This window comes from Xenia sp. Carnegie-2017, unplaced genomic scaffold (assembly GCF_021976095.1).
Source record: "Xenia sp. Carnegie-2017 unplaced genomic scaffold, XeniaSp_v1 HiC_scaffold_3, whole genome shotgun sequence".
Classification (NCBI taxonomy): domain Eukaryota; kingdom Metazoa; phylum Cnidaria; class Anthozoa; order Malacalcyonacea; family Xeniidae; genus Xenia; species Xenia sp. Carnegie-2017.
The window spans coordinates 8,995,457-9,009,330 of record NW_025813493.1 but is presented as its reverse complement, the minus strand read 5'-3'; the positions used below and the strand labels follow the sequence as shown (position 1 = coordinate 9,009,330).

The following is a 13,874-nucleotide window of genomic DNA, read 5'->3' as shown; positions in this document are numbered from 1 at the left end:
AAGATTTCTCACTAACTGTGTACATTTGTCAAGTGGTGTTTTTTACTGATTTTAAAAGAAAACGTTTCAGGTCTCTCCTCCACACGTCCCATGTGTACTTACTATTAAACTTAATGGGACGCAAAACATTCCCACTCCTCATTAATCCTGGCAAAAGTGATTTGGAAGCATTCGCATGAACAAAGTAATTGTTTTATTATCACATACATTTGAAAAGTTTTTTTCCTTAAACGCATCCACCGAAATTAAAAATGTAAAATATAACTAGAACGTCATTGTATAAGGATTGTTAAAAATGTGCATAGTGATAACAGTGGAGTTATAAATTAGGTTGCCATTTTCACTATAAGCACATTGATCCAGCCCTCAAAGAAGGAACTTTAAACAGAAGAGAACCTAAGAAAGAATTACAGTTGAGGTATGATGAAACGACGTCATGTATAAATCTGCCTGACCTTAACTTCATGTTTTGTCCATTGCTCAGCAAACGATACTAGAAATTCGTGATCACCTTTACTCGAGCGTCTTGAAGTTTTAAATCCATATAAGTATACATGATTCGCAGTTGTTTAGCATCGTTTTATATGGTGTAGTTATTTATGTTGAAGTACGTTCTTAATTTACATGCACATGCACATCCGTTGATATCTATAACTTTTGTGGCTTTTTTATCATTATTGGGCGACCCTTTCTTGATATGGTGAAGGAGATTTACTTAGAGTAATATACAACCATTGTAAAAATATGTATATACGATTTGAAATCGAATTAAGTAGGTCTTTTGATCAAAGTCTACAAAATCCTTATTGGTGAAATAACAATCTAAGTCCATGTATGCACATGTTAAAAACATGAAGTCTGGGTTGACATAATAATCATCTCTTCATCTTAATTTCAGTGGTATCAGGTCTGACTGACATGAAAGAACTTTTTTTTACATAGGGAAGGTTCAAAATAATGTTTTCCAACGCCAAATTATTGATCCTGAATGTTGTTGTGATCTGGTGCGTAACAGCTCGACCACATTCGACTTCGAAACCAGACGGAGAAGAGGCACCTGAAAATGATATTAAGAAGCTACGAAAGAATGCAGAAAACGATCCGAAATTCAAAGCAGCATCGAAATATGTGCTATTAAAAAATTATAAAGTGGTATGTCTGTGTGTGTGTGTTTGCATGGAAACATGGAAAGGAAGATTAAAAGCCAGGACAAACGACAACATGAGTTTATGTAGTGATTTTCAGCTCTCTCGTTCACTTAAAATGTCCTTTATATATATATAAAATTTTCATTTGAAATCAATATTCCACAATCATTTACAAGTCCTGTAGTTTTTCCTCAAGTTTTTATGATCTGTAAATCATTTAAACTATGATTTTATGATAAAAACTGTTATCGATTGGATAATTTTCACATGTTTGTCCATTGCTTCGTAGGTTAATATATATGTCTGGCCACTAGTACGCATGCCCACTGTTGATGGATGAGAATGCTAACCATGCTTCTTTCCTTTTTTTAGACTTGTCCATTCGATTGCAATCACTTGTGTTTCATTAAAATTGGGAGCAAATACCAATGTCACCATCTAGTTGCCCAGTGTTGTCATAAAGAATGCTTAGCGTACTGGACATGTATAAAATTTGGAAAACCATCGTGGTTCTGTCATTTCCATGCATTTGATAACATTTGCAAATGTCGAAGCTCGTTGGTTGGTAAAAGAGGAGTACAACATCAAATTAAACAGTAGTATAATGAGTGATGAAAAGTTGACTATAAGCTTTGTAGTGGATGGAAATACATTGCACAACTGTAAAATGCTTAATTATTTACAAAAATGAAAACAAAAATCCTTAAATATATTGTTTCTCAGCAGAAATAGCTAAGTGAAGGTACATTACGGAGGCCGTCAATGAAAACAGATTCACTTTCAAAAGATAGAAGTTGGGTGCCACTAAACTGAATGTATATGAATTCACATCACTGTCCATAACGTCGCTACATTAGCAACACATCACTGTCCATAACGTCGTAGGTCGGGCTCCGATATTTCAGTTGCTACATGAAATCCTTCACTTTCATTCCCCCAAAACGCATCCCTTAACATGTACAATCAACAATATTGCTTAAAATACAATTCTCTCATGCATGCGGCAGTTTTGGAATTGATCGCCAAGTTAAGTTTCTAGTCGGTTCGCTCGTACTCACTATATTTAGTTTCATCCTTCAAAGAAACTCCTTCGTGCATGTTTATTCGTAAGTATACTTCCAACTATTTTACTACTTAGGGTTGTTTACATGACCCAAGCTAACAGGGATTCAATGAGGCGTGCAATGATTTTGAGTCATTGAAAGGAAGCAAAACTTCAAGCACAAAACTTACAACCTTTTCTTAAGCGTCATGACTCATTTTAGTTGTAATTTTCAAATCAGGCTAAATTATTTGTTTGGTATTGTGGATTGAAATTATTTATGAAGTCAGAGCAGAGGGAAATCGCTCAAATTAGTTTTTAGTATTTAAAATTTTCCAATTGCCAAATTGATTTAACGCTTTGCTGAATCCCGGCTCCCCGAGTGCGATGTCTTAACGAACTAGTATCGGACCGAGGAGTTTTTGTACAGCCGTAGCATACGTAGCTACCGAGCTCGTACGGCGAGTTATGATATCTTTACGTAAAGGCCTAGCAAGCGATGTTGATAGAAGATTTAGTATATGGCATTATTTAACCTAAAACGAAGATTTCTTTTTTATTGTACAAATGGTGCATAAAAATAACACAGGCACTCTGCGCATGCGTACACTAAAATTTCTGCATGCAAAATAATAAATAGGAAATCGTGCATTGCATTACAGTTCGTCTCTGTGCTCATGTAATAGATCACCGTAGCTTGTCACTCTGCTGTTTTCAAGGTGCTCTGGAATTGATGAAAATTCTTCATAGCTCAAACTCTCATCCTAACAAATGAAAACATATAAACACTTCGTGAAAATGTAAAAACACTAGTAGTTTCTGATGATAGAAACTAACGTAGGGTTTAAAAATGAATTTGTTGTTTTAAAAATTATTGACGATAGTATCTGTTACAAACAGAAATTTAGAAAACTGAGTAACCTATATGTTGCACGATGCACCCTTGGAACATAAAAAAAACTTTTTGTAAATGAAGTTGATGTTTTCAAGTTAAACATACAAATTTTATTGAAACGCCAAGAAAATTCAATCTAGACGAGCTTAGAATATATAAAACATTTTACTATTAGTACGAAGCTCAATTTTCTATTCATCAAATACTCGAAAGAAACGCAAACTTCGTCAAGAGACTGAATTTAGTGAGAGGAATACATATCACTTAAAGATCCGCAACTTTGCCGTAGTGTCCAGGTCACGTAACTAGCCAATAATCCTCTTCTAAGATTGGCTCTATAGACCATGCAATGATATGTACCTTAATTACATGGATCGTGCATTCTCAACATGGAGAATGCGAAAATTTAAAGCAAAATAATTAGACATATTGAGCAATTGCACTTAAATTTGTTCTAAAGAAGTGATATTTGAAACGGTAGCCATTAATTTGGAGTGAAATGGAAGAAAAACCTTAGTCTTAATTTCCGAATAAGAACCATTTATCTTGAGAGACAGTATTCATATAAGGATATTCACAAACATGGACGTGTACAATGCACAAATGTTACCTACTCTTAGAACACGCGTAGTTATGACGTAACAGTTCTGTTAAAACAAAATAACGAAGCACATCTGCATTCTGCAAATTTTTCAACTGTGATCAAATAATACGCTTTGTGTCCTGCATTAATGGCTAACAAATTGAAATAACCCCCAAGTATCTCTAGGATGTGGGGTAGTCAGTCGGCAACTTTTGATTCGCAAATTTACGAACGTTATTGTTAGTTTCTTTAGCAATCTATTCTATCCACTGTAAGCGAATACAGAAATATTAACATAGCAAAACTAAATAAGCGGGCTAGCGACGCTAGTGAGTCTTTACGTGTATTTTGTTTTATTCTTTCTTTTCAAAGTACCTTATCGTTGTCTCCATGACTCATAATGTGTTCTACTTCATGTTGTGAAGTTGTATAACCAGGAGGGAACATCCAGTCAAGTACTTCATTCTGAAATATTTAATGAAATCCAGAATGTATAAACAGAGGGATATTACCGTACGTAACCCATTAGACAATAAATTTACCCATAGACAATAAATTTACCCATTAGACAATAAATTTACCCATTAGACAATAAATTACGAAATGACAATTGCAGGCGATTTGTAACACTTTTAGGAAATGGAATTGATGGTTTGATGAGCGAAATAGAATATAAGTTAAAGAGTGTAAGGGGAACTGGAAATTTTAAAAGTATCCAAGTTTATCTCTCAATGCAAGACACTTCCAAGTTTCTTTGCCAGAAAGTGCAGTGTTTTCACAAAACGTTTTCCAAGTTGATTCATATTTTGTACTGAATATAATTGTCGATTTTTGAAATAATATCAGACAAAATCAGACTTACGTACCTCAACTAGTAGACCATCAACATTTTTATCGAATTCCTTGAATTCTTTCACCTTTGCCACAAATTCTTCTCCAGAGTCCATTTCCAAGATTCCTTCACCTTAAAACAGTAATAAAATCAAAAACGTATAATTTGGAGGAAAAGGAACCATGCACTGGATTAGTGAAATACTTTCCTAATCTTTATCTTAGATAATCCACAAAATATTATGGACATTATTATGAACACAGAATGATAAAGTCTCTGGTGAAAGATCACATACATATTTTAGCCACAGATTGCGCAGTGAAAAAAATTGCGAGCTAGAAATATTTGATAAGCTTATTCCATTAATTATCACATTGAAATTACAGTCAGATATCAAAGTTTATCCGATACAGACCTATGTAATCTTTAATATTCAATGCTCCATCTCCATCCCTATCCATATTCTCGATAGTTTCCTATAGATAGAGCAATGAGGGGTAAAGGTAAATCTATAAATTTTGAAAGCTTCTTTTGCTCATCAAAATTGCACACATTGCAGCATCAAAAAATTCTTTGAACCACGTGTAATATTTTTTAATATTTTTTGATGATATAAGTTATAATTAACAAATATTTAAACGTGATGAAACAAGGTAGAACAGTGTGCTGTTTAAACACGAGAATATTTGTAGCTTTCTGCGATCAAAGATGCTCACACCAAGGATGAGGATGAGGAGCAAGTAAAAGCAATCACCCCATAATGCTATCAAGATTATTGGCTTGATTGGAAAAATTAAAAAATTGAAATAAGTGTAACATGCAAGAGCCATGTTGGTAGGTGGTGGGAGGGTAGCACGATCACCCCAAAAATACTTTCTGACGTCACTGTCACACTCTGTCTTTAAGTTATTGGCTGCATTATATTTTTGTCATTTGAAAAGAAATAAAATATATATCAATTTAATGACATACGTAAAAAGTCCAGGTAATGAGATTGCATTGCTAGTATGCATTTTCAATTGAGGAAGTTAAAAGATGCTTTTCTGATGTGGATGAATAATAAAGTTTGATTCTGTTTATTAGCAATATGTTTGAAACCTTACAGCTCGTACAACTACGTACGCAGCATTAAAAAATCAACGACCAACGAAACGGTAAAGCCTATATTCCACCAGGTTTAATTTGCGACATGTTGGTTGTCAAAAAATAATGATGACATCATCTGCCAATCACGCACATTATTATGCGCACTGAAATTCCGCCAAGTAGAGAATAGCCTTAGGAGCTTGAAATTTTGGTAATAGTTTATTGGAAATGCATGTAAATCTGATAAATATGATGACGTAACTAACCAGAACGAGACATTTTTTCATATGCTTGCCTTCTTCAGGATTAAGGAAATATACAATCTCGTGTAAGGACAAATGACCATCTTTGTTGAGATCTGCATATTCAAAGCGGCGCTTCCCATGTCGATACCTTGTTGTGTTTCTATAGGTTTTCGGTATCCCTGGAATACCTTAAATGTCAAAGGTTTTGTTATCAGTGTATTTACATGATTATAGCTGTATGCACATTGACGGCAATATTTGCCACATTGAATGACATCAATCTACCAAAGCTGAATGCTGAAAAAAGATCTCCTGTGTCAGCATTTCAAGAAGCAATTTACTTTGTTACGTATAATAAATTAATGTCTACGAAACAAAACAGAAAAGCCGAAACGATGCTCGTGTCGCAGGGAAAGTATGTGGAGATCATACTGAATTGATTTTATATGGCAAATAGTAAGGCAGTTTCTACTTCTGACAGGTACAATGTGTGTTGCTATAAACCTAATGAGGAAAAGGAGGAAACCGATAAGATTCATAAGAGCTGGCACGAACAAGCTATTGGCTAAAAGACAAAGGCTGACATAAATTGCAACAGCGACAACGACAAAAATATCAGTGGCATATGCAGTCAGTGTTATATCAAAGCTATATATTTGACCTAAGAAAAGAACATTGTTTGGGAGTGAAAAAAGTATCGAGGAAGTAGTTGAACGAACTTGCAACTGTGGATTAAAAATAACTGCAGTCAAGGATATTTCTTAAAAAAATAGAAGGTAAAAAGAACTCCATGGATGCTTATGTTGAAACTGCAGAGGGCATGTAGTTAGTCGACATTCAACGTCGTCTATGTGGCTAAATGGTGAAAACTGCACTTTTCTACAGGAAAACAATGTAGCGTAAACAAGTCTTCGACTGAGGCAGAATAAGGTACACATCACGAAATATGAATATGTAAATTAATGACAGATATTTGATGTAAGCCTCAGGTGACCTACAAACTTTCACGAAGGCAATAAGTCTCTACAGAAAACTCAAAGAAGCTAAAAATGGACATTAAGAGTTCGTACCTTTAGAATTTACATTTTAAGATTCACAAAAGAAAATGAAATGAAAGTTTATGTAATTTAAATGAAAGCTAATTTTTTCATATGTCATGTGATAAGGTGAATTTTGTTTTCGAGGATTGTGATTGCTAAATAAGTACATCATGACTTATTTTTGATTCATTCTAACAAAATGTCAAAGTTTCCTTCATTCTGGCAATGAAAGTTAACCAAATTCGTAAATAACAATTCAAATGCAAAAATTCACGAGAGAATTCTTGCTGGTCCGAATCCGTCCAATATCTAAAAAAAATGTTTGTTATGACTTTTTCATCAATCTTATTACCTTGTACAAAATAAGAATCCTCGTATTCTTGAAATGACATCTTGGTATCATTGTTCAGATCAATTTCAACGATATAATCTATAGCATTTCGTATTAGATATTTCATGTGGTTTTCTTGAACCCATTTTTGCAATTCTTCTTTTGTTATAAAACCATTGCTATCAACATCAATTTTTTTTGCAATTTTTCTGTTGAGAAAACAAGTAAACGTTTTACTACAGAGGAAATTCGTGGATAAATTTCTTTTTGAATTAAAATCATTGTGAAAAATGTCATTTTTTTAATGACACTAAGAGCTTGGATTTCTATTGTTTTGATTTTAGAGGAAGAACTTTAACAATGATCTTTATTGCACTTTATTTTTTGCAATCTCGTTAGCGTTATGAATAAATTGGTGGAAAGGTAGCGGAGCAAGGGAATGCATGTTGAAAACTCTGAAAATATGTTTGGTTATTGGACGGGAAAATCGCCTATAGTTTAAGGTCAATGTCAGTGGTTTTACATGTTTGTGGATGTGGATCGTTCAGGTTAGTAGAGTCCTGAGAAGGACTGTTGGTGTTGATGTTTACTGACCTTTTTGACAAACTTAAAGGCAGTCATCAGAGTCAAATGGTTTTGTTATGTATACTGCATGTTATTCAGAAACTGGGTATGAGTACTCTTTACGTTCGCTGAAAATATAGATTTTCTGACAAAAATCAAATTGAAGGCATTATTCGTAAGAAGTGGCATACCACCGATCATATTTAGATGTTTTGCATAAAATATATTTGTCAATACCTAGCTATGTTAGATGTTACGCCTCTTTCCATGTTTTGTTTCATCTTATAATTAGCTTTGAGAAAAATCCCAGACTTTGCGAAAAGTGTGGCCAAGTATACGTACGTGGACAATCCTTTTTTCAAGGAATATGACATCAACATTAAGACGAAAATTAACTCTGTAATAAAGAGGAACCGATAAATGTACCCCAAAACAATCCCTCATAATCGACACTCTCGGTGGTCGTACATGCAACTCAAGAGTGGTGTACGAAGGCTGCATGGTTGTATAGATTTTAATTTGCACGTATACAAAACGAGCCATGGTAAAGTATAACAAATGACATAAAAGTTGCGTATATGGTTGATTGCTTGCTTAATTTAGGAAAACGGAGAAATTTCTTTAATATTCCCTGACAAACGACACCAAATAATAAACAAACATTCGAAATATGCTTACAATAATCTGTCTACTTTTTGTTCTCTAGTCAGACCATCATAACCCGCTCCTTCCTCTTCTTCGCCGAGTAAAACACTTTTCTCGTATGCTCTATGTTCGTTTGTTTCATATTTGAAGTCATGCGATGCACCGCCAGATTTTAAACCATCGTGTACTGTGCCATGGCTGAAAATTGTCTTCAGACAGAATAGCACTGCCACCTTTATTTGAAACCATTTTCGATTTTCCTTGGCGCACATCACGATGCAAACAATAAAAAACGCGGCTACAATATTCAATTGATTTTCGTTTGATACAGATTACATGCTTCGCCATAAATCATTACAAACGTACCTTCAACATTAATGTAAATCACTTTGTGATGTCTATCTGTTTACGGAGTAAATGCATATTATATGAACTTTGGAGTGCAGATCGGATTTCAAGTCAAAACAAGAAGCCACGTACATGCAAAATTCATCTTAATACAAAGACTTTTTTCCATCTCAATATGAATAATTACGAGTTTATCCTATCAAAATAAAAAGTACTGGCATATGACTTGAGAAGATGCATCAACTACATGTGGTGTTGATAAAATGCAAACTCGGACTGGCGGACGCGGACTATGTTTTGGATGAACTTTTGTGGATTCAGCTTCTTACAAATTTTTAATGCAAAATGCTGATAATAAACCGGTGTACTTCAATGACTAGTTAGTACTTTACATAGAGTCAAACGAGTATATCTAAAAGACGAGGTTCGACTGTCGAAATTATTAAGTCAAGAGTCAAAATAGGGAAGTTGAGTGTCACAAGTTAAAAGGCAAGAGTCTAAGGTAACTTTAGTGTACACCATCAAAACGTTATTGCAACATAAAAAATCGTGAAAACGACTCGAGCGCTTTCACGGTACTTGATTACAAACTAGGCAACTATACACTCAACTTAAACGCTCTTTATGTTTGTCTACTAGTCAGACTTTATGTATCTCGCCGTTTTAAAATACTTCGACCAAGACATTGTTGTTCTGGCATCTATACACTTCCCTACCAATGACTAAACAAAAGCAACCAATGATAACAATGTATTGACTTTGATTTCATTTCTCATTTGTCATTCCTTGACAGGATAAAATGGCGATTTGCAAGTATAGTTATATAGACTATAACATTTACAAAGATAATATTCACACGTAAAATCGGAGATGCAGCTTCCAAGCAACAACACAAGAGTCAGACTGATGGGCAGCACAATGAACAACATAAACAAACTCAAGATATGTAAAAGGTTTTATTGGTTGTCTTGATAATATAATGAAATTTTCAAAGTGATGGATGATTTACTTTTGTATGTTTTCAGGTTAATAAGACAACTGATGTTTCGAACAAAGAGCAGTGCCAGTATGATTTTTCACATGGATAAAAAGTGAAGTATCATTGAAAGGCAGCTTGGATTTGTAGATGTTACTTGTAAAAGCACTGCAACTGCTATATCAGCTTTGGTAGCTAAAAGGTAAGTTGAATAAACATTAAAGCCTTAGAGACACTTTTGACCTAGTCAATAGATCCTAAATTTCTTACTATAGTAAGTTTTTTTTAATTTAATTATGTTCACTGGAGACAAACCTTTTAATCAAAACATTAAATTTGACAAAGTAAAACTATAAAACTTTCTCCCTTATAGTTAAATTGAAACTCATATGACTTCTGTGTATTTGTTGTTCATTTTTACATTTAAACTTGAAACTACTATGAATTGGTAAGAGCATGACTTTTGACAATTCTCTTCCACCAGAATGTTTGATTTTATAAACAACGTATTCTGAGTTTGTTATCGCTAACTTAACTAGAAACAAATAAACATGAATATTTTTTCAAAGTTTATTTATGCTATTTAACAGGTGGAATAAGTGTATAATGAGTAAAAAATTTTCCAAATTAAATTCGAATAGTGAGTAGCTAAAACGTTTTTGAAAAAATTTTCCAAATTAAATTTTAACAAGTTATCTAGTAAGTGTGTCGAAAAAATAGATATGAGTTGAAAAAAGTTCAAATTGTTGTTCCGTTTGGAACACGTTCAGGAAGAAGTTGAATGTAGGGAATTTCCAAATCTTTATTTCGCTTTTTGATTTTCTCGGAAATATCCTCCAGATTATTTTGGAAGCGTGATATGGCACTTAGGGCTTCCAAATCCTCCCAAGCCGTGCTGCTGTAATTACCTAAATAACGCTAAAAATATATTATTTTTAAAAGAGTTTTGAAATAGATTCTTAACGAATCGTTATTTAAACCATGACATATAAACTCTGTGCGTAAAGTTTATAGCAAGTAAATTAAATACATAAACCAAAGTAACTTAATGTAAATTGAAAATTGAAGACAGCGATTAAACCCCACCATTCATGAACATGAGTAACTAGAAACCCTAAACTGCATTAAAAAACGAATATACTTTGTGAATGTAATAGAGCTGTTCCTTTCAAAATTTCTTCAACTCTTACTTGGAGAGAAAAAAATAATCACAGGAATTCAAACAATTGTCTAAAATGAATAACACGTAAGAAAATCGATACCTCATCTTCTGAAAACTTGGTCGTTATAAAAACTGTCGATATTGTCTTGGCTGCCTGAGACTTATTTGGAAGAGTTGATAGAATGGACTTTATGGTTGCTTCTCCTTTCTTGTTTGGTGGTGGCATACGCATGATAGCAGGAGCGTTAGGTGCGAATCCATAATGATCCTTTTGACTGAAGTTTACTACTGCTTGTTGACAAGAGAGGGTAAATATCAAAGTAGTTGACAATTCTACAAGCTGTTCTCGTAACTCAAACTTGGCTGGGAAGCCGTGGGTTGGATTTCCAAGTGTCTCACTCCAACCATTTTCATAAACATCAAGTATCCAAATCTGAATTTCATCATCTTTGTAGACGTCGTCATCACTTTTATAGAAAATGCCAACGATTTCACCTACAAATTTTTGAATGGCTTCCCAGAGGGCGAGTCCGTCGTCACGATAATAATACTCAGGAAGTTTTGATGAAGCATTAACTCCAGGTTTTTTTAGAGTCTTTGGTAAGATGTAATCTTGAAATGTGGTCTAATAAAGGTAAAAGGTTACATCTAAGTCAAAAGTTTATTGGCTTTCATTCGGTAATATACAGTCAGCAGACACTTTGTGAAACCATCTGATTTTTTCTCTCTGTTTTTCAGCTTGTGCTACGACTCCTTTCAATAAACATTATATTCATGAAGCTTTATCGGCAATAAAGTCAACTTGTCTCCTTTTTCAACCGCTACTATAAAACGTCTCCTCATGTATCTTCCCCGACTCCTTCGAAAACCCTCTGACTTTTGACCTGATGTCCGTAATAGTATTTTCTCTTCCAAACTTATGAAATTAAATTTTACGTGCAAACATGTTTTGCCAAACTGAAAGTATTTTGCTACAAAATGCATAAGTTTTTTTAAGGTTTTAAAAATATTTTTTTCCTCAAACTATTTATAGTGGAAGAATGTATTTGTGACAAATACTTATTTCGCTGTTGTTGGAAGGCTTTTGAAAAATTCCTTTTTTAAATTGTTTTATGTCGACCAATGCCATAGTCTGGTCAAAGTTACTATTTCCTCTCACTAGCATATCATAAGCAAAAAAAGAAGCAAACACGGACTAAAAATATGTTTCATAGTACATATCGTACAAACTATGTAATGAGACTAAATTATAAATGACTCACATAGTAAAAATTTTAATTGAAAACACTTCAAATCAAATGAAATATCTCCCGAAAATGTCATGTATGATGTGTCTATATGTTTATAAATAGAAATAAAGTACGTATTTGTTTTGGAAATGGCATATTGTATATTAGCTCCTGTCAAATCACAACAATGGTTTTAAAACAATAGTATGACAAATACTTTTTGACAGAGAGATAACAAATAGCGAGAGCAAAAATAAAATCAAAGATCGATTTTATTTTCATAAAATTGTGAAATGCTGAAATTTTGCCTCCAGTATTCAATAAAGCATAGAAGCAACAAACCTGTTTAAAGCATTTCTCCATAAACTTCACGTGACCACCACCGCCAAGTGAGAGAGACTGGTCAACAATTCCTCCCTTACCAATTGACTCTTTCCTGTCAATAGTATTAATGGCTAGCACTCCATATACATGTGAGGTTGAAGTAATTTAAATATGGAATGAGCTGATGAAAGATTACGCCATGTTGACACTGCAAACGGTTCTGTTGTTAAGTGAGTGCGCAGAAAATGCGTACAAAGTTACAAAATAAATATTATTTCGCTTTTCCTATGACCTTAATACGTCTATTGGTCTACTGTAACATTCTTCCATAATATTCTACAGGTTTTTTTTGCATTAAAAGACGGCACTACAATCAAACACATATTTTTGTAGAAAAATTTTGTAGCGCTTAACATTATAGAAGTTTGCTGAGTTAACTCAGATAAACAAACCTGGTGGTAATTATATTCAGCAACACGAAGCCAAAACTTTGTAAGCATCCAATCATGAGGGTTTTGTTCGTGAGGCGTCCATATCGGATTTTCAGGACCTGGTTCTTGATTGATTAACTTATTGAATAGCTTTTTTCTCTTAATGAAGTCCAAATGCTGCAGTCTGCAGTGGTATTAACTTCTTTATGACTGTACTACAAGTATGGTGTGAAGTCGTATCGACTAAATTCTGTACCCACAAATGTGATGTCCTGTCGTATCAACTAAGCTGTTTTCATGAACACAAAACAATTATGCATATGATGTTTCATTGTACGCTTCCCTCAATTGATTTTAGCGGTGCAGCTAGTGTCAAATACTCAAAAAATTGTTTGTTTTGTGATCAATGTAAGTTATACAACTATACTTCAGCACCTTTCGTACATGTTTAGTTGATGTTTCGTGCTATTTTTTCACACAAAATTGTCTGTTTTGTGATCAATGCAAGTTGTAGAACTATACTTCAGTACAATGCGTAAAGGTTTAGTTGATGTTTCGTGGTATTTTATCACACAAAATTATTTGTTTTGAGATCAATGCAAGTTGTAGAACTATACTTCAGTACATTCCGTACATGTCAGTTAATGTTTCGTGCTATTTGTTCACACAAAATTGTCTGTTTTGTGATCAACGCATGTTGTAGAACTATTCTTCAGTACATTGCGTACAGGTTTATTTGATGTTTTGCGCTATTTTTTTAGTTTCTGCTACCTTTTTTAAATTGCATCTCATAAGATGTGGCTTAGATAGCAATTTCTGATTAGTTTTTTGTACTTTTTGAAACAAAGCAAGAAACTTTTTTGTGACACTCGTTTTGTTTAAAAGATCCATTATGTAATATTACTGTACAAACTATAACTGCAGTCTATTTAGCCGAGTCTTTACAAGAGGAAAACTCCCTTTTGAAAAAATGATACTTAATGCAAAATTGGA

General features: G+C 33.7%; 1 protein-coding gene across 1 annotated transcript; it reads right to left on the bottom strand.

Annotated features, from left to right (window-relative positions):
• Window positions 1-1,750: 1,750 nt before the first annotated feature.
• On the bottom strand, window positions 1,751-8,888 carry LOC124454856 (calumenin-A-like). Its single transcript, XM_047005609.1, has 8 exons — window positions 8,778-8,888; window positions 8,445-8,709; window positions 7,224-7,411; window positions 5,853-6,019; window positions 4,916-4,976; window positions 4,535-4,632; window positions 4,044-4,133; window positions 1,751-2,954 (listed from the first exon to the last, which is right to left on the bottom strand). The coding sequence occupies exons 2-8, from the start codon at window positions 8,681-8,683 to the stop codon at window positions 2,847-2,849; spliced, it is 951 nt and encodes a 316-aa protein (XP_046861565.1). The 5' UTR covers window positions 8,684-8,709; window positions 8,778-8,888; the 3' UTR covers window positions 1,751-2,846.
• Between the last annotated feature and the right edge of the window lie 4,986 nt (window positions 8,889-13,874).